The 25,894-nt window shown below is 43.7% G+C and overlaps 2 protein-coding genes across 3 annotated transcripts; one reads left to right on the forward strand and one right to left on the reverse strand.

The window, feature by feature from the left end:
- Nucleotides 1-13,124: 13,124 nt before the first annotated feature.
- On the reverse strand, nt 13,125-19,254 carry ccne1 (cyclin E1). Its single transcript, XM_076030097.1, has 12 exons — nt 19,117-19,254; nt 18,488-18,538; nt 18,170-18,257; nt 17,766-17,834; nt 17,465-17,628; nt 16,410-16,545; nt 15,975-16,121; nt 15,736-15,831; nt 15,482-15,616; nt 15,109-15,220; nt 14,855-15,012; nt 13,125-13,961 (listed from the first exon to the last, which is right to left on the reverse strand). The coding sequence occupies exons 2-12, from the start codon at nt 18,499-18,501 to the stop codon at nt 13,797-13,799; spliced, it is 1,284 nt and encodes a 427-aa protein (XP_075886212.1). The 5' UTR covers nt 18,502-18,538; nt 19,117-19,254; the 3' UTR covers nt 13,125-13,796.
- Nucleotides 19,255-19,537: 283 nt separating this feature from the next.
- Nucleotides 19,538-25,891, forward strand: LOC142890948 (uncharacterized protein F13E9.13, mitochondrial). Of its 2 annotated transcripts, none has more exons than XM_076030337.1 (7): nt 19,538-19,646; nt 19,979-20,136; nt 20,532-20,614; nt 20,702-20,882; nt 21,205-21,355; nt 21,932-22,059; nt 25,681-25,891. In XM_076030337.1, exons 2-7 carry the CDS (start codon nt 20,064-20,066, stop codon nt 25,869-25,871), a joined length of 807 nt encoding a protein of 268 aa, XP_075886452.1. In that variant the 5' UTR covers nt 19,538-19,646; nt 19,979-20,063; the 3' UTR covers nt 25,872-25,891. The 2 variants fall into 2 exon arrangements, with proteins under 2 accessions (XP_075886452.1, XP_075886503.1); XM_076030388.1 differs by having other exon boundaries at nt 19,540-19,646; nt 19,982-20,136.
- Nucleotides 25,892-25,894: the final 3 nt, after the last annotated feature.

The following is a 25,894-nucleotide window of genomic DNA, read 5'->3' on the forward strand; positions in this document are numbered from 1 at the left end:
GTTGTTAGCCCTCCGTAGGAGAGTCGGTTGGTGGGGCTGCCACCTCACAGCGTACCGACACGCTGGGGTCTTTGTTTGTATGGATCCTACTCTGCAGACCGGCCCGCCGAGGGTAGCCCTACCAAGAGTGAGCTCCTGATGGTATCACTCTTCAGGGTCAATGGAACACACAAGCCCCCTCGCCACGTCAAGGCCAGACCCAAGGAGGAGGCTTGAGGCTTGGGGGGTTGAATACTGACCAAAATAAAAAGGTTTAGAAGGAATAATTAATTATAGTGAATTGTTGAAAAATAATCTCACTCACATTTTCTTGGGAGGAAGAAAACCATATTACTCTTCAACGACACCCGAGTTTGGTGAAGGTATGCAGCCGGTTATCCTCCAGCATTACCTGAAACTGAAGTGATAAAATTGAAATTGTCAATCGTTGATAAAGAAAAGAAGACTGGGAGACGATGGGAAAGCAGAGGGTGTCTGACATGTCACGGTGGATAGATGAAACAATTGCCATCGACCTCATGTTTCAAGTCTCTGAAGACCCCAGAGTGTCTTCAGGATCCTACAGTTGAGGGCTAAAGCACCCCACAAGAGCAGCTTCAGGATCCTGATGGGCTGTTGGGGGGGTGTGGGGGAGGGCCACCGCTGAGTATTGGAAATGGAACACTTCTTTTATTTTTGCACATCGGGTGAAAAAGAAGAATTCATGAATAGGAAAAGGAACAAAAATGGAGATTCATCTCGTGGCGTCTCTTGAATACTAAATACAAGATGAAGGCCGATGATTTTAGAGCAAGCCAAGACAGACTTGTCAAACTTTGCGCTATTACTATCCTTTGTCTTAGCGCAGTTGTCATGTACAGCCTGTACCCCAATGAAATATTAATCCTGCATAATAACTTTCAAAGGGAAATAAGGCATATGGTTAATTATTAATAGCATGTGTATTCAAGGCATCTCTCTTTTTTTTGCGCAGGCACACCACAACATTCCCTGGCAGTTGCCATTCCAAGGAAGAGAATCCCCACAATAGCATGCTTAAGCAGAGATGACAGCGACTAAACACTGATGCAACTTCCACGAAACATTTAACCTACATTTTACTGCCGTCAATTGAAAAAATAACCAGGTGTGTTGTCTTTCATCTAAGTAAAAGGTGACTTGCAGTCGATTCACAGTCTATTCATACCGTCATGAATGGGCTGTAAAATATGAATACGAGTCACAGTAGTTTGGCGTCACATTCGAGCAGTCATTAGCATGGAGTCAACGTGATATATAACCTTTACAGGACATCACTCTGGGCCCTGAAGTAGACAGATTAACTGGGGGGTTGATTAATTGGAGAGCAGCTTTTTAACATCATGACCAGTGGCCAATACTTGACTTCATACAGTCTATTAAAATAATCATTTGGACCTTTGTAAAAGTTGTTTTAGGTTATTTGCTAAATTTTGGTTGTTCGGCTTGCTATGTACATAACTGTTGACATACCAATAGAGTAGAATACGATGAAGTCACATGACCTATATGTAAAAGCTATGTTATGCTACGTTGATTGCAATATACAGTATAGGAAAACAAAATAATACAGAAGATACAAAGAAGGAAATTATGTCATCTTGTCCTTATTTTACCACTTTCCACAAAACAAGTGATGGTCCCATTATATTGTCATTTGCACAGTGTATTTCTCGTACTTGCTACACTTGAGGTCGATGAGGATGTGCCTGCCCCTGTGTGTTTTGGTCGTACGTACAGTTTAACACCACAGGACACCCCTGATTTCATGCAATGCGGTGGGTTTATGGATATGAATTGGAGGCTGGGCTCCTTTTTGTGTTCCACTTTCCAAATTAGAATTTCCTGCCTTTCGTAACGACACAAAGCATTCTCTTAGTTTTACACTTCACAGTGTGGGCCAGTACGGTGGGACAGAAGTCTACAGCAGTGTTGCCAGGTGCACGAAAATTATTGTATGTTGTAATGAATTATTTTTTGTAAGAGTGTTTGAGCCTCTGTACGATGCATGATCACTAATGCGGAATGGATGATAATTTGACAGTTTTGTGCGTTTGTCAATCCACCACATTCTGTCAAAGTCACAGGTGTTGACAGTAAGAAGGTGTCCAATAATTTCAGTCAAAATACAATCAATTTGAATCTCTGCTAGTAATCCTTCATTTCCTGCCTGGCAACACTGCTGGACTGCTGGTTCCCCAAGAGGTCCTTCAAGCACAGTAAAGAACTTTACAGTGCTGAAGTCCTCTTCCTCTAACTCTCCATCAGTGCCATCAGATTCTCCAGAGCTCTTTCTGTGAGGTTTCTCCAGTCTCAACAGTTCTGGACCGTGGACGTACGCTGCACCGTCTTTTTGTGCACCAAACATTTGATTGGTGACTGATTGCCACAGATGCATTTATTCATCATTGTTGGGAGTCCAAGGAATTCCAATGTGGTCATTGCTAGTTCTGTCCTGATTGGGTTGGTCACAGGTTGTCATTTCCCAATCATCTGTAGCCGAGGTAAGACATCAAATTATCAGGTGATGTGGTGGGGGTGGGGGGGCGGGTGGATGTAAAAATAAAAAAAAAACTCTCCTGCTGGCTTTTGTAGCTGAAAAACCACTATGTACTTTGTCCGTCATCAAATTGGCCTGAAAATTTACAGTTTTTTTTTTTCACCTCGCGCCAATCGTAATCAACAACATAACACAAAACACAAAAAAAAAACAGCTTTGTTGTGGCTACTAGGTTTGGTGTGTGGTGTGCACAGACAGGAAGGCCAAGGTCAGTTAATTTGGAGTGGCTATGTCATAAAGCCATCAGACTTCGGCGGGGGAGGAAATCAGGCATACTGCTCTGATGAGAGGAAACGCTATCTGCCAGCAAATGGATATCACATTTAGTGCATTTCTGTCCCTTTTTAGAACACTTTGTGCGGGGCCCGTTAATATGCACGTTATCCTGCCTCGCTGTGGGGTTGCGCGGAGCCGAGCAGTGAGTAGGGGGGGCTCGGGTTAAGGGAGGCTGGCGAGACGGACCATTTCAGTGTCAATTTACAGCAATTCCTGCTGTCAAAAAGGAGAGGGAGAAAAAGTGAGAGCACTTCCCATTTTCTTCCTCAGATCTTTTAGTTTAATTCAATTGGACCTTTCAATGTCTTATTTATGACACACAGGAAGCATTCGCCCTATTGCATTATGGACAGTAGGAGGGAGATAAAGACACAGATTCTTTAAAGCTCTTTGGCACAAAGGGGGATAATAAGCAGATAAGACGAAGAGTCTGTTTTTCATTGTGTTCTCCTCTGTAAGGGAGGAGAGGATTAAGCCGCATTGCACCTACAGTAAGTCTGTCTGTGTTGAGGAGACGAAACACAAGCTAACCAATTTAAGAACACTTTGAGCAGGTTTGCATCTGTCTCCTTGCTGTTTCCCCCAAATGACAATACGCCGCGCTTACCCAGAAGTTATCTGGACCTTCTGTCAGTGGCTCAGAGTGTTTCAGGTTTTCATCCTAGGACAAGTGAAATAATCTAAACCATTAATGAAAGCCTTTGCATAATTCATATATTTATCTTAGGGCATCGATCAGCGCCCCCGCCTCTAAATTGGGATAGTTCAACTACCCTAGACTGATCAGCTGCGGAATCCTCAAAACTGCAGCGGGGGGGGACCATATACAACGATGGCACATTTAACTCCAAACCCTCTGCACACGTGAATAAAAGGTCAGCCATGATCGAACAGTTCTATCTCTGGCAGCGGTGAGCCGGCATTTCTTTTCCAGGAATCTCAATCAATGTGTCACTAATGTGTTTAACTGAGTGAAACGCAATTCATATTTAAATACTGGCGGGGGGGCGTGGAGGGGGGTTGGTGGTGGCGGGGGATGGGAGGGGGGTGCGCACTTTTGCACACATCATCTCCCTCAAGTTACACGTGATTGGATGCGTCTGTATTCACATTTGAACGTATTTGCCGTTAATTATTCACTTTTTTTCGTCGCCCTCTTGTAATGACTGCCTTTACCGCAGCCTTCTAAGATCACAACCCCTGCGAGCTCCTACGCGGCGCCCTTTTTTTTTTTTTACGCGGCAAAGCACAGGGGGAGGTTGCCAGATAAAGCATAATAACATGACACATTTCGTCGCCGTGGAGCGCTGCCATGATGGCGCCAGGCGCTACCTTTGTTTCCGTCACAGCGATGACTAAAGTCAAGTATTGTAACGTGACACCCCTGATTTCATGCAATGCGGTGGATTATGGATATGAATTGGAGGCTCGGCTCCTTTTTGTGTTCCAATTTCCAAATTAGGATTTTCTGCCTTTCGTAATGACACAAAGCATTCTCTTAGTCAAATCAGTGGAAGCTATTTATATGAGTAATCCCTCAGCCAGCGCTAAACTGCTGTGAAAGGAGGGATGGCTTTTAAAGTAGTGCCGCAAAAGAGAAACGCTTCCCCCGGATGAATGTGGAAACGGCTCCGAATTTGGGAATGTCCATCTCTGGGAGCCACGGTTCAGCCAGCCAGCCGGCCGGGGGGTTGGGCGGGGGATGGGGGTGGGGGGGGTTGAGAGGGGAGAAGCAGGACAGCTCATTTCGTAAATAGCCCATAACGCCGTGTTCACCACCAGTTAAGCTTAGAATAAAATGGTCAAATAAACACCCCTCCCCTCCTCTCGCGGCTGTGGCAGCGGCTCATTCCTCTCCGTCTCGCATTTCAACGGCGCGGGGCATGAATGCCTGACAAGTAGGCTATCATCCAAGAGATCATTAAGCACAAGGGTTGAAGTGCCATCTTCAGTGCCATGGCAACGGGGTTGAGAGATGACATAAAAACAATGCGAGGCAGGAGGCAGGAGGCAGGAGGCGGGGCAGGCGCTAAACGATTGCCCTGATCGATGGATCTGTCTTCCTGCCTCCCTTCAGAGGCCGGGATCAGGGGAGGGGAGGTCGGAACGGAGGAGGACAGAGCCGGGGAGGGAGGCCGAAAGGCTTTCGGGGCTTCATAGGTGCGCTAACAGTGGGAACTATCTCTCTTCAAAGCGCCGATCGTTTCCCTTGCTAGGGTCTAATTGAGGATGTCAAACAGTGCATTTGCATGGGAATGATTATTTTTACTTTGTAGCAGAGCTGAGCTGAGCTGGAGGCCTTGAGTCTGTGCCAAAAAAAAAAAGGGGTGGGGGGGGCGGGGGGGAGCAGGGAGGCATGTGTGAAGGCTCCTCAGTAAAAACAGATTCCATATCAAACCTGTGCGGCTGAATTGTTTCGTGTGTTTTCTTTGTTGTTGTTGTTGTTTTTTTGTTTTTTTTTAATACAACCAGTTTGTGACCTCACCAGTTGCGGCGCACTTTGTGCACGTGCCGTGGTCTGCGCTCTGCTACGGCTACGGAAAGCAGGTAGCGCGGCGTTCCTTCGCCCCCTCCTCCTCCTCCTCCTCCTCCTCCCCCCGAGCGTGTGATCCACGGTGTCTGCTTACCCCCTCCCTCTCCACGTAGCAGCCGTTTCAAGTGCGATAGAGGTGAGCTGCGAGGAGCGAGTGCATTATCTTTTGCAGCTGTCAGCAATGTTGGCGGTTTTGTGCCAAAGCTCCACGGGGCTCCCACTAAACGCCATCAGGTTAGGACTGTGGTTGTTTGCTTTTTTTTTTTTAATTATAGCGAGGGATGCTTTTTGAAGCGTGCGATAAGCACTTCACGACTCCCCCTCGCTCTTGGGTTGCACGCGCAGGCGGCGGCGGCGGCGGCGGCGGCGTCACAGCGCACCCACAAGCACACATGCAGGTGGTGCAAAAAAATAATAATAAAATACTGAAGAAAAGGCAAGAAAACACACAGTCAGAAACACACACACACACACACACACACACATCCGAGCCCAGTTTTTGGTAGTTGTTTCCCTCACAACATGTGCTAATCAGTCTGTTGAGAGCAATCTGTCAGGAAATCTTTAGCTTTAAACAACCCACTGTGAATAGGGATGAGGCCCTTTTCCATGGGGCAGGGCACTGCAGGGACTTAGCAATAGCTGTCTTTACGCATCCCAGAGTGTCAATAAGGATTATGAGAGTGAGCTTTTATCTCTTCAAACACACCGACCAGTCACTCATTTAAATGGATGAACAATTCAGGTCTGCTCAATAAATAAAAAAAATAAAAAAAAAGAATATACTTCCATAAATACATTCAAATCCCGACGCCGCTCAAATTCCAGCACCATATGCTTAATTTAAGATCTAATCTCCCGTTTTCTATTTCCACCGATTCACGGAAGGCAAATCTTTGTACACATACTTGTTTAAGACCTCAAAGGATAAACACAGACCTTCTATTGTTGTTGGCAATGCACCTTTATCCTCAACTTAAGACCCACATTTCCTTTGAGAGTGCTGCGAGCGCATGCAGTATGCAAAGCAGGTGCACTGAGGGAAACACGGCCGACAAAAGGCACATTATTGCGCCTCACAACCAACTAAAAAGACGGGCGGAATATTAAAGGTGACACAACTGTATTTACACATTCTTTCAATGGAACTAAAATAACCTTGTTTCTATCTAGCGGGATCAAATCAAAGGAGGCAATGCAAAAAAAAAAAAAAAACTGCAGAGAGAGAACAAATAAAAGCAAATTTTGACATTTTGCTTTTTGACACCCTCCGTTTATAGGTCAGAGGAAACACCAGCCGACCTCTCATTGTTTTTAAATGCCATTTTGTACGGCCGGAAAGCGAGAATTAATTAATGCGTGGGTAGCTGCCACTGTCAAGAGGCAGCGCATTAAAATCAATGATTAATAAATTCAAAACACACAACAAACTCAGCTGGGAGATGAAAATAGTATTGTGTGCTCCATAGGAAGCGGCCCTGGTGTGGGTCCTCCCACCGAATGAGGCGTCCACTCAGATGGCTAATGGAAAGTAGCTGTTGCCAGCTGTGTGCCTGTGAATAAAATCACTTTAATTAAAGGAATTACAATGGAAAAGGAACTGGGGATGTGTGGAGTAGTATCGACAGGAAGCGGCCTCTCATGTGTGATACGCTTGCGCACGCACGCACGCATGCACGCACGCACGCACGCACGCACACACCACACAAACACACACATTATGAAATCCAGTAAAGACTTAAAAGAACAAAGTGCCGTTGTGCTCACTTTATTAAAGGGACCTAATCCATTCATGCTCCATTGTGCTGTATGACTCTACGGTCCATTCCAAATATGTCCCCTCTCAAACCAAATAATAGGGAAAGATCCAGATACTACTTTCATCCCACACCACGAAGTTCTGAGTCGTCCACACAGCCAACATTGCTTCCAAGCGAGGTCACGTAAATTATTTCACTAGCCAATGTGTGTGTTTTCACGTATATGTGCATGTGCATGTATATCACGGAGTGTACTATAGCATGTTTAACAGGATCAAAATTTGAGGCAGGTGCACGTTCACCTAGATAGCAGCACATTATTAGATTTTTGAAAGTTGAATCTGATTTTGAACCACCTAGGTACAGCATAGTTGTTGATCACATTCATTGGTTTATTTGGCTTTAAAACTATTATTTTTTGTGTGTGTGTTTGTGCTTTGTTTTTGTTTTGTTGTTGTTGTTGTTTTTTTTGTTTTGAGGGGGGGTTATTTAATTTTGTCAGTAGAGCACATCAGTCTTTGAATGATAAGCACCGCCCCAATCATTAAACACAGCGTGCATAGGGAAACATAGAATACATGAACACAAGATCAAATGTATTCAAATTCACATTCTGTATGCTATTACAGCACTGCAGGATGCAACCAATACACCTATTAATATTATATAAGATCATTTGAAAAATATTTAAAAGGGGGGGTGTGGTTAACACCCCCTCCACCAGGGTGCGCCCTATGCAACCGCCCAGGTCGCCTAGAAACACCCCAAGTATGATTCACTATGCAGAGGAGAGAAGTGTTGAGGTTTAATGCATGTAGTGATATGAAAACACTTTCATTTAATGGTCCATGTGTCCACAGCGACATGAGTGTGGACCGCTCATTATAAAACATTATTATTTTTCACTGTAGGACCATTCATTCAATCAGATTAGGAAAACCCCTGTGGTGGAGAGGTTGAAGCAGTCTGGAGCAGTTTGGAGCTACTGTGCCCCTCTGCTGCCAGTAAAAGTAAATAAGGGGGGAAAGACACTTAAAAACACTTTGGACTCTCTTTCAAACCACTTCCTCTGTGCTCTTGCCTGCAGCACATGGTTTCAGCATGCGGCGGAAGACTTGTCTCAGGTAAAACACTTGGCTGTGGGTGAGCCAGCACAGGGAGGCTGCAGTTGACACGAGTTGAAAACCTGTTCACACTGTGAAATGCAGAGATATACCTGGCAGTGGTCAGCCTAATTAGCATTGTGTAAACTTCTTTGGCAGTGGGGCCAGAGGGTAGTGGACGTTTGCTCTCTGAAAACAGTCCCACACTCCAGGTTTAACTGGGAAGCGTGTCAGCATTTTAGAGGTTGCTGACAGCCTGCACGGTGAAACAAAGGTAAATGTTGCTTCTTGCGTGTTCAGAAGTGGGAAACGCAGTTATGCATGTTGCTACAGTGCTGTGTTTTAGGTTAGCGTAAAGATATAAGACCTGGGTAACATATTAGGGACATGAGAGCAAACAGTGAAAATTGAGTCTCAAATTACAGATTGTGTACAAAAGAGATCCCTTTAGATATGCAGCATGCTATCCAGGCACTAAGCTAAATTTAGAAGACAGGCACGACTGAGCTGAGAGAGTATCACAATGAACGTTGGCAAATGCGGTTTGGAACAATGTGACACTCTTTTCATTGTGTTATCCTCTGCAATAAATAGCTCAGTCAGTAGGATAATAGAAAATAGAAAATTCTCATCAGAAATTCATTTGACACCAAGTCTTTAAAGAAACCGAAAAGTAGTGTTCTATTTTACTTTATTTATTTATTTATTTTTTTTTAGAGTTACCGGGAAAATTATAGTGTGTTTTTTGTTGTCATACTGGAAAACTTGCCTGGATGTTACAGCTGCGGGTAGGATGTACTATGTAATTTCCTTGTTCTGAAGTGAAGGAAAAATAATCTTCACGCCACATAGAGAGACAAACAAGCATCCATGCTCACACCAAGTAGTTATCATGCGTGCCTTTGGAATGTGGGAGGGGGGGGGGGGGGCAGCACCCAGAGAGAAGCCACACAGACGCATGGAGAACATGCTAACTTCACAAAGACAGGCCATGGCCATGGCTGTGAAGTAAACAGTTTTGGACAAACGGTTGTTTTTTTTTTTTTAATTATTATTATTATAGAGTAAAATTACCCTTTAGTAAATCAGTTACATATGAAAGCTTGCTAAAACAATATGCTTCTCCCAGGGACACAATGGTTATTTTTTTTCCCCCCCGGCGTACTCGTTCGTGTGCATAAATCGATGGTAACACAAAGGCTGCTGCATTAAATCAGAATAGCCACAAGAGGGAGGCAGAGACACATGGAAAACCGCTTGGAAGTTTATCTCTGAACGTGCAGCTCGTCTCCTGTTCAAACACAGATTTGTTGTTCACCGTGTAAGAGCCCAAGAAGGTGGCCTAAAAGGCCCCAAAACAAGTGGCGACTCATCCTGAGCAGCGGCCACCGGAAGACAACAGGCCGCGGTGTGCGTTCCCCTGACCCGTTTTGTGATCACCACGCAGCAGCGTCTCACACTGGGGGTTTTTGAAAGAGAGGCAGCAATCAAAGAGCGTGATGCAGTCAACATCCCTCTCTCAGCGCTGTGGATTAGCCTAAGTCAATGAAATATTTAAGAGTAAGAGAAGAGAAAATAAGTCAGTGGCTGACATCAAAGTGTCTGCTTATACACACTGCAGCAACTTGTTTACATGGGATGGTGGCAAGGCCCTCGGGGAGGTCTGGCCTGGTTCTTGCTTTTGCACACGACGGAGTCGAGAGAATATGTGTTGTTTGGCGTGGCAGTGTCAACATACAGTGGGGGGGAAAGTAACCCCAAGGGACAAACAAGTTTGCGCTGTCGGTTAACACAAACTGCTGCGTGTTTGGTTGGTCCAGCGCGGCGACTCAGGGCATCTGGTGCTTAAAAACCGGCTGATAAGAAAAAAAGAGTGCAATCAAAGTGCAAAATAGTTTACCTCCATAAGGCTGTTTGAAACAATACTTCAATGCTTCAGTGACGTAAAATGTCGACAGAATGTGGACTTCGGCTCAGAGACTGTGTTGGTTTCCGACGTATCTCTATCAACAGAAAGAGTTTAAACAGCCAAACAGAGCAGAGGTGCTCCAAGGGCTGATTTTAGTAGCACTAACTCAATTAAAAATAATGGAATAATAAATGTAAAATAATCATAAATGAATACATAAATAAATCATTTTAAAAAAATATGATTGTCTTTATCAAGTGAAGACTCTCCAGCGTGCCAGGGAAGAACAGCCCTTTAAATATTGCTGCAGTGCTGTGACCAAAATCTGCCCTTGGCGGAAATCTGACGTTTCTGAGCACTTTTCAAGCCTTGCAAATATTGTACGTGCTGTGCAAATTTAAATATGAATGCTTCAGACAAAAGGAGACTCATGGTTCAGGTCAACTTGTTTTTTTTTGTTTTTTTGTTTTTTTTTAATGTTCTTTAGTTTTATTTTCTCACTGAAACTTTCAGAGTCACTGGTGAAGAGAAAAGTGAGAAAATGTGGTTAATTCTGACTTGAATACACTTGGGAACTGTTGGCAAACATCAGACTGCTTTAAATAAGTGCAATGTACAAAATCTTTACAGTCATAGATGAGGAGATGCAGCTGTGACAATCTGGAAATAATTATGTCATCTTGAGAGTGTTTAAAATCAAGTCTCTGTGTTAGAAATAGTGAACATCCTCAATTTGTGCTCATCAATTTTTCCCATATACAAATTGACCCCAGTGACCTTTATCAACATAGCCAGACTACATTTAACAAATCCAGGTCGTCAATGGCCAACTGGAACGCCCCTCATTAAATACAGTACAGGGTGCGGAGGCATACAATGTGAATAATCAGCCACAGACGGTTAAGCCCTGTAGTTCACACCACAGCCCCGGTTTGAACCATCAACATAAGAAAGCAACTCGTTTGCTGTTGGGGCGGGACATAAATCTGGGCTCCGAGGTGCCCCCCCGCTGGGGTTAAATCCCTGGCACTCCCTAAGCCAATTTTACAACTGAAGAGGCCTTTCAAATGAAAAGGCAAGACATCTTCAGATAAGAAAGAAAAATGTTTGGTTGCCTGCAACTCAACTCTGAAAGACAGGTTTAGAGTAAAATAAAATACATTTTGTATAGAACTTAATAAAACTCAAGGTAACAGGAGGAGCACTTGAATAGCGCACGCCTGCCTTTGTGTGTCAAATCTCACTAAGGCAGCTGTGTTAAATCAAAGAAGTGTGCTGAATCAAAGAAGACTTTAGAAGTGAGCAGAAAAGAAAGAAAAATGTAGACAACCTTTATCCATTCCACATCATTATGTCTAAATACATTTTTTAAAAAAAATCTCTTTAATCTCAATCTCTATATTCCCACAGGACCTTCAAGAAGAAGTATTGAAGACTGATTGTGGAAGAATGGGCCCAAATCAAACCTTAGCAATGCACTTTTGTCCGCACAGGTGGGATTTTCAAGTCGTTAGTGCCAGCACTGGCTTTTATACGGAGTATTGAATACATTTCAGTAGGAGTTTTCAAGTTGGCAGGAAAGTGTTTTGATTGGTAGCTGGTGAACTTGGCCCAAGTTTCTTTTCCTTCCATCCGTCTCTAAACAGTTGGTCAAACTTGTTTGTGCCGTGTTTATTTTGAGCCTGTGCCGGTGGAAAAAAATAACAGCAGAGTGAAAAGATATAATTTTCCAGAGGCAGTGAGTGATTTGAAGGTTGCCCACCCCGGGCTCCATTTATAGAGGCAGAGAGAGTGCAGAGGTTGACATAAGCTTGGGTTCGCTATCTATGGCCTGACTTTGATGTGTGTCGATGCTGCACGGCGCTCGGTGCAACGCTGTGGTGGCAGACGTAGAAACTGTGAAATGATCAAAACGGGTGGGCGTCAACACACCCTGTTTTGACGAAACACCGAGGATTTATTTTAAATGATCTAACGCACCAGATGGAATGATTCACATATGTATGGGATGGGGAATATTTGGATGGCAGGCGGTGTTCTTCGCTCTAATTTTATTGAGGAAAAATACATCATCCATACATTGCCTGCTGTATTATCACAACCTACACCCACACAAGTCTATATATACAGATAAAGACATGACTGAATGACTGATTTAAAAAAAAAAACAAACAAGACCTATAAAAATGAACAGTCAATTAATCAGACCTGCAACATTACAAGTTAATGAACTTGAGCATGACAGTATATGTGCTGTTGTTTTGCTACCAGACTTTCCATTTGTTCTTGTTATACACTGAGTGCACTGAGGATGGATGATCGCATCATTGGTATGGTGTCCAGTTGGTGCCAAGCAAAGCCAGTTTCAAATAATAAAAAGCAGTTCAAATAACAAAATAAATTAATTAATTAATTAATAATACATCCAAAAAAAATCTAAAATCTGTATCAACTGGTCAACTTGGTTCTCCGGGTTTAGCGCTTTAACGTGCTGATAGACAATGCTGCACTGACATCTAGTGGCGTAAAGAGTAAAATAAAGCCCGTTCACAGCTTCACATGAGAAGGCACGAATACTACTACAACTCCTCCAACTACTACCACCACTACCAACGACGACGACGACGATAATAATAATAAATAATAATAATAATAATAATAATAATAATAATTTTAGAATGGTCACTGTATTTATTTTCACCTGGGGTTCAATAAGTCTCGAGTCGAGAGAAACAGTCTTTCTTGGAAGAAAAAAAATGTAGCAGCATTTTATTTTAAAAAGTCAAACAGAAATCTTACATTTGGTAATGGGAAACCGATCGCTGTTTAGGATTCAATTAAAAAAAAAAAAAAAAAAAAAAGTTAAATACAATCAACATTTTAGCTTCTCAAGCCTGACTGGTTCACTTGTCCATTTAAGTAGCCAAGCTACTGGTCCCTAAGTAATATGTGGCCACGTTTTGTCCAATAAAATGGCGGCTATAGAACCAAAAACATGACTAATACACTATTTGTCAAAAAATAAAAAATAAAATAGAGAATAAAAATATACATAAAAAATGAAATAATGCAAAAGCCCACTTTTATAGCAGCACATAGAGCCAAACATGACCCTCGACATAGGTTTTTTGGGCAAATGAGGCCACCGATGACAACAGTGAACACACACACACACACACACACACACACACATGCGCACACACATACACACACACAAACACGCACCATTGAGTAGAGACTCTATAAAATATCCAATATATTTGGCCTCTGCATAGAAAAATATGGCAACAGTTAAAATATAAGTATGATTAGTAGTTCGTGTAAGCATTTGTGTGAAATGGTCTTAAAGACAATAGAACATCCTTGAGAACCCTGTTCTGCTTTTTCATAGAACAAATAGGTTATTGAACTGCTGGGTTTCCTGTGTGGATGGCCATCATCTAAGCTGGGAGGGTTGCAGTGTATCTCTAACACAGCCAAACCAATGTATGCACCTGCAACAGATATACTGACACAGTACGAAGAAAAAATAATTGATTCGACGCAAAACTTCTTCCATTATTAAGGAAAAATAAAAATATAAAAAATGGATTCCAATTCACCGTCATCTCAATATTTGTCAGTATTACATCACTAATTAGAGGCCTTTGTGCATCCTTGGTCTAATTCTTAAATCTGCAGAACCCGGTCGGACCAGGTCTTCAGTTTTCTCACTGCTCAGTGGCGGGGTGAGGACACCCGAAGGTACAGGGCAGGTGCCGTGGCGCTCCAAATCCGCATCCTGGTATGAGTGGGCCTTTTCCTGTCGAACAGAGGAAACTCAAAATCAACCTCGTGAGCATTACAATATGAACAGAAAAGGATGTTAAGCTTAAAACTTGCCCAGTAATGTGAGACTTAATGATTTTAGCTGAACAGGTCCATTGGGACGCACATCCGCAGAGGTTAGGGAACATGTTCATGAATAGAAAGCATGGGTGGCTGCGCTTCCGTTACAGGTTTGGCAAAATAAAAGCGATGTTTCTAAAAATTTCGACAAGGTGCAGCTGAGATTTGCAGGGGTTTCCACTGAACGGTGTGAGGCGCTTAAACCGTAATCCTCGAAAAAACTGAGACTTACGAGAATCACGTTTGCGACCGTTTGTTTACATTTATTTGCCATCAGGAATGCTTGTTATATTTTTCCCTTTGATCACTTGTCAAAAAAAAATCCCTCTCCTCCTCCGTCCAAACATAACACGCCATTTTTACTTGAAGTGAACTGGTCACGTGACCCGCACACGTCACGCGTTTCCATGACACTTTTGCGATATACCTTGATATCGATGCGTCTGAAAAACCACCTCATCAGAGCGTAAAAACCTTCTAGCCATGTTTGAGAGGTTTTTCAAAATGTAGGCGTTTCCATGGCCACTTTTTGCATTGCGATACTTTGGTTTTGCGCAATTCTAGAGGTCATGGAAACGCAGCTAGTGTCATACGTGATGTGTTTTTTTTTTTTTAGGTGCACTCTTTGTGGCGCATGCACTTTTTTTTATTAAGAAAAAGAGAGAAGAAACAGTTTCTAAACTTTGATTCTTTGCATCTAGACCCCAACATACATCATTTCAGAGAGTTTCAGAGAGTTCACAAGTTGTTCACTCGGCGACCGAGCTAGTTCAGAGCGATTTGTCAAGCTTTCTTTTTGTGCCTTACCAGCCAAGTCATATAGGAGGCGTGAGTCTGAATGTTGTGCACGTCATCTGTTGAGATCCCCACGAATGACTTCATGGCTGAGCCCCCAACCTCTCGCAGCGCCATCGCGAACGGCACCATCCACCTCACGCACTGCTCCACCTCCACCCTCTTCAGAGCTGCGCGGACGAAAGGATCACAGGAAGGGTGTGAAGTGGCTCGAGCGAAGGGACGTTAAGCTGAACGACAATTTGGTCTCGGCGACTCCAATTTACCAGACACGGTTTCCACCAGCTCCAGGGACGAGAAGTGAAAGAGCGCTGAAGCAGCCAGGACACCGTTGGAGAACTCAAGGCATCGCACATCAAGCATGGACAAATCTAACAACTGGAGAAAAGAAATAAAACAGAAAGACGCATTGGGGTTAGCAAGGAAAAGAATTGTCACATCTTTGGGACACCAAGTCAAAAAAAATGAATCCCTCAAATTGCCTCTGTTGCAGCTTTTGTCAAAAACACCATTACAGTTGATTTTTTTTGGAAACCACTTAAATTACTTCAAGACCTGCGTTTCCCTCCTTGCAAGTCGCCACTTTCTACAGTCGCAGTCTATCAAATGGTCCGGAACAGGCACATGCACACACTTTACCTCTGCAATCTGAGTGAAGGTGGCCTGGGGATATCTGGGGATGAGCAACGTGTCGGCCTCTTTCAGGTAGGCCACCTGCATGTAAACACTGAGCCAGGAGATGGACGTCTGTGGAGTGAGGCACCAGTTCAGCCCCTGCGTTCAACAAGATAAGAGCGAAAGAGGAGAGTCAATTTTGATGGCGAGTCATCGCAAGTGAATACTAGTGAATACCAGGGCTGATAAAGTCATCAAGGAGTTGCGCGTGTTTTTACCGTCATAATAATGATTTCCATATGGAGAATGTCATCTTCCGTACAGGCTTCATCTGTAACGTATGCAAACTGGTGGACCTTAGGAGGGTAAATCTCCTGGAAGATACAACAGCAAGGCGAAAGGCGACTTAAAGCGACGCGTGAAGGAACGGGAGAAACTGCCAAGTAGAATAACGGGGCGGAAAGAAATGCCAAGAAGCTTAAAAATTGAGGAATCCGAACATCCAGCTGACGCGTACCTCGACTTTAGCAGCGATAAAGAGACAAGTTATGCCGATGAGTTGCAATCTTGACTTGAAGACATTTCTCTGTGTGGCCATGAAGCGATCGAAGTAGTTCTGAGCGTGGTGGTATGTCTCCCTGCGTAGTTTGTACACCTCACTCACCTAAAAGGACAACAGAAAAACACAGTTGAAGAAACTATGGGAAACTATGAGCTGTTAAAGTGACATTGGCCACAACATACATGAAAAGTAAAATTCAAGAGCAATGCACAATATAATTTTGCTGTTGACCAAATCATGCTTAAAGACTGACATTTATAGTGCAAGAATTTCTTACCATCCGGAATTAGTAAAAATTTGCTCAAAAGTTTAACAATCAAGTTCAACATTTATGGAGCAAGGTCAAAATCAAGCATCTCATGGTGCTCGGGGAAGTGCCGTCATACAGACCTCCATGAGCCAGTCCAGGAGAATTGCCCTCATGTTGGACTGCAGATGAGGATGATTCTCCATCATGTGGACGTCTCTTGTGTAGGTCTTGTCCTTCTCCAACATGTTGTTCCAGACGACATCCTTACTGGCCCAACTGGCGGGAAATAAAAAGGCATTTAGAGGAAACAAATGTCTCACCCGTCTTATTTTGAAATGTAATTTTTCTATCATTCGTTTTACAGTCTGGTTTGAGGGCTTTGATTCAACTACTACAGTTGTCGTTATGTACAGTAGGTTGTTTATTGTCGGTGTGTCGTCTGGGATGTGCTACTGTGTGTACTGTCAGTGAAGACAAATCAATCAATCAGTTCACAGCTAAAGTCCTATTAGCAGAAACCCCTATACTTTCTGCTGGACACTGCCATCGTGGGAGTTCTCACTGGATTAGAACAGCATCCATTTAAAAACTTGTGATTGGGTGACAGTCGTGAAAACTCGGGAATACACAAAGAAAGACAAAATGGCTGCCGAGGACCCAGCTGGCCGCAGACGTCAGGTGACTGAATAACTCCAAATTAACACTTTCATTATCCCTCCAATTCCAAAGTAGTTGCAATTCACCTCTAAAGAGAAGATTGCCAATACTGCCGGACAACCTGGTGTAGCACATGAATCTTGTGTCGACTGTCAATTGTGTAGTGCAGGGCAGACACGCTCATTGGCAAACCATTGGCTCCAGATAAGAGCAAGACTCGTGTCTTGTGTCTCTTCCTGTGCAGCACAACTTGTTTTAGTGTTTTACTGCTCAATGGCCATTTGAGAGGAGGCATTTATTTTCATTTTCCCCCCTCAGACCAACACACAACAGCTACTGAACCTGTCATAAATCAGTAACTGGAGATTGAACGCAGTGCACCATTTACAGTGCAACACAAGGCTTGTCTTGTGATCGCTCAACTGTGGCAAGGCATTCTGAAGCGACACCCATCGTTTGAACCTTTGTTTCCTCGTTGTACTTTGCAGAGGAGACGAATCCTATACGATATCCACTACACATGAGGAGCACCACTCACCACAAGGTAGGAAGAGGTGCGCAGCGCGCCGGGGTGGTATATATGTTGTTGACGCCATAGTGGGGGAATCGAGCGTTCATCAGGACCGGCTGGTCCTCGTCTTGATCGGGCGTGGGGATCAATCTGTGAGGACTCGTACGGCAGGGGTCATGGTTCTGGTCGAGCTACACGGGAGATGCGAGAAGAGCGGGACGACACAAGGAAAGTGTGAGACGGGGGCCGGGCGGGCTGGGAAAATGGGTGGAAACACAATGCAAGAGAGAGAGCGAGAGAGAGAGAGAGAGAGAGAGAGCCAACCAACCTCCAACTCCCTATGTTTCTTCTTTGTCATCTCTGCTACCTCCTCGTCGGCATCCAGGTCCGGCAAATGCTGGACACAAGAAGGGGAAATGTAAATAAAATTGCTGTGTGTCCAATGACAACAAACACAATGCAATTCAGAGTTTATCAAAGATAGAAACTCCTGCAAATCAGAGACGGGGATGAAAACCACCACTGCAAGCGTCGACTCGCACTGATCAAACTCATCACTGATGGTTTTGGTAAAGAATCAAGTTGCAGTTACACAGGTTCATAACTGGGAGCTTTGACGGTGATGTTTAGTGTAATACCGGTTGTGCATGACTATGCCTGGCTAAACGACAGGGCTGAGAAGCATGTAGAGGCCACTTGTAGGCTAATCTGCGAGCCTTTGAGAGTGCTTACAATGGCAACGTCTGCCTTCCTCTTTCTCGGTCGTACTGTAGTTTCCCTGGGCGCCTCCGGAGCAGCAGACTGTGGTTGTGTCTCTTCCCTGCAGCAACAGCAACACAACAAAAAGACATAGCAGTGTAAACGGCTGGCGTCGAGTGGCACAGAACTCGGCAAAGCCCGTAGAAACGCGTTTAATTCCGCCTTGCCGCGGCGAGCTAACCGGGGTTACCCGGATGGCTAAAGCCCGGCGCAACTCAACTTTCCTTTCTGTCGTCACCCGCTCTGATTGACGCGCCTAAACACTCGAAAGAGGGAATCCACCAAACTCACCGCTTTTCCCGCATTATATTCAGGGGTCTGTGTGTCCGTTCTGGAGCAAACCTGTGAATAAGAGGTGTCGTTGTAAGTTTTTTTTTTTTCCTTTTCTTTTTAATTTGAGGTTGGAGTGAACACATTGATACACTCCCAACCCCCACACTCGAAGCTCCCTCCCTCTGACAAAGCCCAGCAGCGTATAGCCTTGGCGCGGCCAAATGGAAACTGTTCAAGTCGCAATAAAGTGCTACACGAGGCACAAGTATCACTGAAATTAGGCAGCCACACACATCGGAGGCTAAAGTAACTGCCGAGCGTTTTAATTTCGCTCATTTCGAAGGGACTCTCGTTATTTTCCACCGTGAACTATGGACAGCTGGCTTGCCACATAATGGCCGATCGAACGGCAGCAGCCAGGGCGCCTGTTTTGTTAAGTACTTTTTAAACGCTATAAGTAAATATATTTTTTTAAACCCCGTTTTCAAAAGCAGCCTTTATGCGTGAGCATCGACATAGATGTTTGACTGACGTGCAAGCACTTTGTTACACATTTTAACTTTACAGCAAAAAGTTTCATCCAAAGCTAGCTTAAAGAAAAATGCAAAGACGAGGTTATAGTCGATAAACTCGCTGGATGCACTCACCCCAAGTCCTGACCCTTGAAGTTCACTCTTCTCCACGCTCTTAAAAAAATAGAAACCGCTAATTGTTAATGTTCAGTTTTTAGCGCCAGAATGTTCCAGTTGTTCCTCTGCGTGTTGCCTCCTGTGTGTCCAGGCCGGTGCTAGTTCCTCTGAGCTGGCGCCTTGTAGAAACCAGATGACTGGGAGCATCAGCGTCAGGAGGCGCGCCATTTAACTTGGCGCTAAACCGATCGCTGCGTCTGCTTCTTTTTTTAAACTCATTTCAACACTGTTAAGGGCACATTTCACTTTGAAATCACGTGCAGTTCTAATGTATTCAATAATATTTGATGATCGTTGGACGGAAAGAAAAATAAAAATAAGTTTGTAAGTGAAGGAGGCGTGACCGCCGCCAGTGACAGCTGGAGGGGCGGCGCTTCCGAAGCGGAAGTCCGCATCCACCGCGTGGCTAGTCTGTCGGATGTAAACAAAGCCGCAGTCCTCGAGATTAAACCCCAAAAAAGACGCTAACACGGGCATTCTCCGACGAGGTAAAGCGAGATTCGCGATCAGCAGACGCTACAGATGATTATATGTCGCTGTCACCCCTGGCGCAACAAACGCTTTGCGTCGAAAAACGTCAAAGTGTTAGCCTGTGAGGCGCTCCGGCTGCTATTGCGCCCATTTCCCGCTTGGTTTCCATTCATGTCCAAAACCAAAGACCCGCCATACGCTCTTGTAAACAAAAATTACTGCTCCGTTGCTAAATTTGTTTTTATTTTCATTTTGTTTTTCAGCTTTTTACGTTTGATGTCTTGTAGTAGCTTGCATTGTGACCACTGATTTGAGAATTATCCATTATTTATCAATCTGTTTATTTAAGCAGACCTTTGGACGGTCACGTGACTTGTACCCGCAGAGGACAAGAACAACTTTCTGTCGAGCGGTTTTGCCCTTAAAACGGCAATATGAAGTTTGTAGACGTCTTCGGTCGTCTGAAATCCGTGATTATTGGCATGATTCATGTCAGAGCCTTGCCAGGTAAAGTGACTCTGCACCGACCCTTGTTCTGGTGGTGGGCGTTAAAGCTTCTCTTCTATAGAAAAAAAAATGCTATTATATACTTGTTTTGCTTTAATAATAAGCTATAATAGTTTTGTGTTGCTAAATGTATAATTAATCAGCCTTACATTGACTCTTTTTTAAATCTAAACTTTAAACTGATCATGTCTGATTTTTGTGCTTCTCTGTCTGCTTATATGTTTATGTGTGTGTAACAGAGATTTTTTATTATTATTATTATATCCAAGAAGTACAAATTAATTCAAAGTATGCTCTTTGATATGTGGCAACATGAAACACACAATGTGACCTACCTGCCTCCCTTAAAAAAAACAACAACACATCTCTTGTTTACTAAGCTGTTTCGTGTGCAGGCACACCACTGGGTTGTATGAAAATGTCGCAGATTGTCGAAGAAGCTTGCCGGGAGGCAGCAATCTACCAGGACGCAGGGGTTGTAAGTCTCCGTGTGTCACCTCACATCTGAAGTCCTTTTTCCGGTTCCGCCAGTATCCCGACCGCAGCTTATCCACCTCTCTTTCAGGATGGTGTCATTATTGAGAATATGCACGATACCCCTTACTCATTCTCTGTGGGCCCCGAGGTGGTTTCATGCATGACTGCAGTGTGCACAGCTGTGAGAAGCATCTGTCCGTCCATGCCGCTCGGAGTGCAAATTCTGTCTGCTGCAAATCAGCAGGCGTTGGCTGTGGCTCTCGCTTCAGGTTCAGTCTGTGCATCATTACTGCTGTGCTGTACATGTGGCTAAAATAAAAGCTAAAAGAAAATGTCTGATGGGTGGAACATAATGGATGCCTTTAGTCCTATGTTGGCAAATGCTCCAAGGTATTTTCAACAGTATAATTCTACGACAAGTGTTTTTTGGATTTTGTTTGTGTGCGGCAGTGTTGGATGTCTGGTCTTGACTGAGCAACTACAACCTCCAGAACAACAGATATCTGCCTACGTCCCAGCCTTTCAGAAATGTAGCCGTATCAGACACTGTGGCTCCAGGCAGGTGAACTAATGCTACTGTCATTATGATAGGTCTGGATTTCATCCGGGCGGAAGGTTTTGTGTTTTCTCACGTGGCTGATGAGGGCTTGCTTAATGCCTGTGCTGGCGACCTACTGAGATATCGCAAACAAATTGGAGCGGAACATGTGAAAATCTTCACTGACATCAAAAAGAAGCACAGGTGAGATTCAACATAAAAAGAGCTTTTAGAACAAAGCAGACCTACACACACACACACACACACACACACACACACACACACACACACACACTGCCTGTTATCTGTTGTCTCAAGTCTTTAGTTTGTAAAAACATACAAATCGATCAAACTGAAAATAAGAAAAAAATACTTCCGATATTTGTGGCAGGAGAGCATTAACATTCTTATCTCCACTTGTTTTATTCTGTAATGTGTGAGCAAACACAATTGAGCTAAAACACACAATCAACATGACCAGGATAAGGCACAGTGAATTACAAAGAATGCCTTGTCTTGGGTAAATATTCACCAGTAACTTTAATTTCTAATACTTTACTTTGTTCTTTCGTAAGTAAAAACAGAGCTAGTATTGTAGCGTCAGTGTTGTGAGATAATTATTTTGTGTTTTTAATCCCCGATGTTGCCCTTAGTCCCAGTTTTAGGTCATTCATGTGCAATGTGTATTATATTTTAGTGTACACGTCAGAGCCTTGGCTTTTACCCTTTGTCCACATTATCACCAAGTACTTGCATGCAAACTGTGTGTTTCTCTCACAGTGCCCATGCCTTGACGTCAGACGTTAGCATCGAAGAGACGGCACGTGCAGCTGAGTTTTTCCTCTCCGATGGAGTGATCATCACAGGAGTGGCCACTGGAGCACAGGCAGACCCTCAGGAACTGAGAAGTATTCTATCATTCTTTTAACTGCACGTTGACTCTTTACAGAAATTAAACCCCAACAATTCTGCAGCCTGACAGATTATGATATCCACCGTCTTATGAAGTGCAAAATACTTTTGGCCCCATTCACTGAAAGTGCACAAAATATGTCTTGAAACAGTAATTCTTGTTTTGAAACAAAAACAAATATGCAAAACTACTTTTGTGAAAAGCAGTGAAAAGCAGTTTTGGTCATCCAAATGTAACTGTTCCAAAACAAAAAATTGAAAGGTTTTCTTCCCACCTTTTAGTTTGAATTCTATTCTGCCATAGGGGATTGAACTGTTGTTTCTCCAGTATTTTCTCGTTCAGAAACTTGTAAAACCCTATCAGTTTTGCTCCACCAGAGGGCGCAACCACTTGGAGGAAGCTCCTGTAAAGAACTGCAGCAGTAGTTGTTGAATATACTCCTAAGGCCAAAACAGTGAACATTTACACCTCAAATTGGCTCTCAGGTTAACTGTCACCCTATTGGTGCCTGCTGCACTGTGCCTCAGATCAAAACATTTTTGTATTTGCCTTGGATGTGTAACAACGTGCATTATCAGTTGGTTTTGACCCCGATAGTTATTCGTCAGGCCCAGCCCACATCTGTATCAAGCACCAATTTGCAGATAAACAAACAAACGCAATTTGCCAAGGAGAATCTTTCTCCCAAGGCCAGTTGCGTAAGCCTCCTCAGCTGTTTCTCTAGATATTGTTTGAAAACATCTTTGTTTGGCTAAGCAATTGTTTCTGTAAAGAGCAAAAGTTAACAGCCTGCAGAGAAGCCAAGTGATCCTGCAGATAACAAGGCTGCATGTAAAACACCTGACACCACAGGGAAGCCAGAGTAGAAGCAGTGGACCTTTGCTAAACTGGGCACCACACACTGCTGAAAAACAGCTGAGCACAGACACAGGCCAGTTTAGTGGCATACAAGATTGATTCTCACCACAAGAAGACATTGAGAAACCATGCAGACGAAGGAAAGAGAATATATCACTATCAGCACCTGCACATTTACAGCATATAGCTGCTTAATGAAGGAATTCAATTCTGCATATTCACGTGTGCTGCTTTACAAGAGATTTTATTATCTTCCATTCAGGACCTTGAGTCTGCCTCGTGAGGGTCAACAGGTCTAAAGTCTGGACCATGTCTGTCATAGCAACCCTAGGGCTTCTACTTTTAGCAGAGTCTCTGACATGACACTCTAGACTGTAAACACATGCTGTTTAACAGGCACAAAGCCAAAACTCATGCATTGCAATGGACATATAAGTAAAAGCTTCTATGTGACTTTGTCACAGCTTCACAAAAGAACAACCCTTGAAGCAATGAATCTGTAAAAACAAAACAAAAATCAAAAGAGAGGATGTGGTTGATCCCCCACCATGACCTTTTAGGGAAGGCTTTTCAAAGAATATATGAAGGTGTAAAAACAATCAGCACTTCTCAAAAGGTTACCAAGGTACATTAGTAACAGGCATAATTAGCAGTTGTTGTGGGGGGTGAAAATCATTCAAAGGTTCCTTCTTCCTTTTGGTGCAAAGAAAGCCTGCCAACACTCTGCCAAAAATAATAAGAAAAAAAACAAGAAATCCTGCCCAAAACTGAATAAAGAAATATAAAGGCTTGTGACTTTCTGCAGGGGCCTAGCAGCTTGAACTACTGTACATGAGAGTCAAGGGTCAGTGAGAGGTGATCACATACAGACATTGGACCGGATACGGCTACGTGTTGGACATATCACTCAGTGAATTATAGGGAGCGGGAACTATTCCAGGTTAATATCTAGACAGAGCAGCACTCCTGACAAGTTGAGCACGTCTGTACAGGACAAACATAGTATGATAGAGGGCAAGGTGCTTCAGCTTTGTCATTGTAGCTGGCTGAAAGTAATACAGCACCAGTGAAAGGTCTTACAACTCTCTGTTGTAAGTAAGGATGAGAATGTCTTTGTCAGTCAGTACTTCTTGAAAAGACAGTCAGTCCAGACTAGCGACAGGTAGAGGGCCACAAGTTTGAAAGATATCAATCACGCTGTCACTGAGGAGAAGGTAGTAAAAAGAGATGAAGTTGACACCTAGGTCACCAGGTCAGTCAGAGAGAGAAGCTTGTGGCAAAAAGCCCAGCATGAGTACCAGTACTGTACAGTGAGGGATACAAATCTGTTGGTAATATTAAGCAGGCTAAGCTAGTTAGGGGAAGGAGACTTAGAGTTAAGAAAAGTAGGAACATTTGGGAATTAATATTATCCCAGAAGAGTTGAGAGGCAGGCTGGCCTTGGAAGGATTCCTTAAAGGATCTAGCCAGGAAAAAGGATGGCAGCAGGAAGCTGCATAATAGTCAGAGTCTGAGGAACATTCTAAAAATTACCTGTGCAGATCTAAGTGAAGAATATGAAAAATAGGTTTTCCAGAGATAGATCATGAAATTGTGTTGCGTTACCTATGTGGAAGGAAGCTGAGGCTGTTAAAGAGAATTATTTTTGTCATGTTTTATTTGTATCGATGTGCCGACATGCCTGTTTCTTCCAGGACCTCTTGGCAAGGCCATGTTTGAGGCGGGTTATGTAGGGTCAGGGTCATAATAATGTCTGGAAACGCTTAGTGGCCCTCACACTGAAAATAGACGTTGACAGGCAAGCTCAGGTGCTTGGAAGAAAGGAAGTAAAGGAAAGCAGTTGATCTGAGTGGGAGAGAAATGCAGCGGCTTAGCAGAGGTTGGTGCAAGTCTGTGATTGGAAAATGCAGTCAAGTTGTGACTGAAAGCTTGTTGTGTCCCAGGATTATGGCTTGAACCAGTCTAAAGTCGAATGTAGTGTTTGGGCTTGTGAGTCCAACTTCATTGAGATGACGGTTCAGTGGGAATACTGAGATGAAGAAGTGCACTAAAGAAAAAGGCCCCGGTTCACAGGCTTGGGTGCAAACACTGAACAGCGAGAATGGAAAGTTATTGCTCGTACACTGGAAGATGTGATGTGGGGCAGTTGTAGTAAGATCAGGCAGACTGTCAGTACTTTAGTACCTTGGGGTTGCGTGTGCCTTCTCCTTTTCATGTCAAACAAGGGGGCACTTTGTGCGTGGAGCTCATATGGCAGTGTGAAGCTCAGCCACAGCTGTGGCCAAACTTTCGGGCCACATCTGTTGAGTCGCACCTGTTCAGGAAGAAGGGGTGTCATTCATCGCGGAAACATGTGGCGCAAACTAACTCAGTTGTGTCTGCTTCACCCAAATGCCGATAGATTCTGCTAAAAATGTCTTTGTACACAAACGTCGATGCATCATTCCCCAAAAATGTATTTCTGGGGTTATTTAAAGCGAGTGTTAAACTAATGGCCTCACTGACAAGTTTTGAATGTCCCACTGAAAGCTGATATGCCCAACTGTGCGACAGCAGGTCCGACTGTAATCTCCTAGAATTTTGGCTCTCCAAAAAGCATGTGTTATATAATGTAAAATAACAACTGTTTGTACTTGTACATCTTCTGATCCTCCCGCAGTGGAAAAGTAATGATAAAAAGTACGTAATGTAGTTTGACCGTTGAAATGGTTCTATATTGTAAAATGTTAAATCCCGTTCCTCTGCCTTTTGCACGCAGAAGTATCTCATTCTGTGAGGATCCCAGTGCTGATTGGTTCTGGAGTGACACATGACAACCTTGAAAGCTACATAGATGCCAACGGGATCATTGTCGGCTCTCATTTCAAGAAGGGCGGCCACTGGGCCAATGCACTTGACCCTGAAAAGGTGAAGAGGTTTATGTCAAGGAGGCGTGAACTTATAAAATAAAGATTTCATGATGATGGTGATGA

Source organism: Nelusetta ayraudi, unplaced genomic scaffold, assembly GCF_046127955.1.
Source record: "Nelusetta ayraudi isolate G7.1 ecotype Tasmania unplaced genomic scaffold, CSIRO-AGI_Nayr_v1 ptg000002l, whole genome shotgun sequence".
Lineage (NCBI taxonomy): Eukaryota > Metazoa > Chordata > Actinopteri > Tetraodontiformes > Monacanthidae > Nelusetta > Nelusetta ayraudi.

Coding starts and splice junctions, on each gene's coding strand:
- LOC142890948 (XM_076030337.1), top strand. CDS start 20,064: ATGAAGTTTGTAGACGTCTTCGGTCGTCTGAAATCCGTGATTATTGGC. Junction 20,137..20,531: donor TCATGTCAGAGCCTTGCCAG/GTAAAGTGACTC, acceptor TTTCGTGTGCAG/GCACACCACTGGGTTGTATG. Junction 21,356..21,931: donor GACATCAAAAAGAAGCACAG/GTGAGATTCAAC, acceptor TTTCTCTCACAG/TGCCCATGCCTTGACGTCAG.
- ccne1 (XM_076030097.1), bottom strand. Junction 17,835..18,169: donor GGAAGGCAGACGTTGCCATT/GTAAGCACTCTC, acceptor TCTTGTGTCCAG/CATTTGCCGGACCTGGATGC. Junction 15,832..15,974: donor TTATCGCTGCTAAAGTCGAG/GTACGCGTCAGC, acceptor TGTATCTTCCAG/GAGATTTACCCTCCTAAGGT.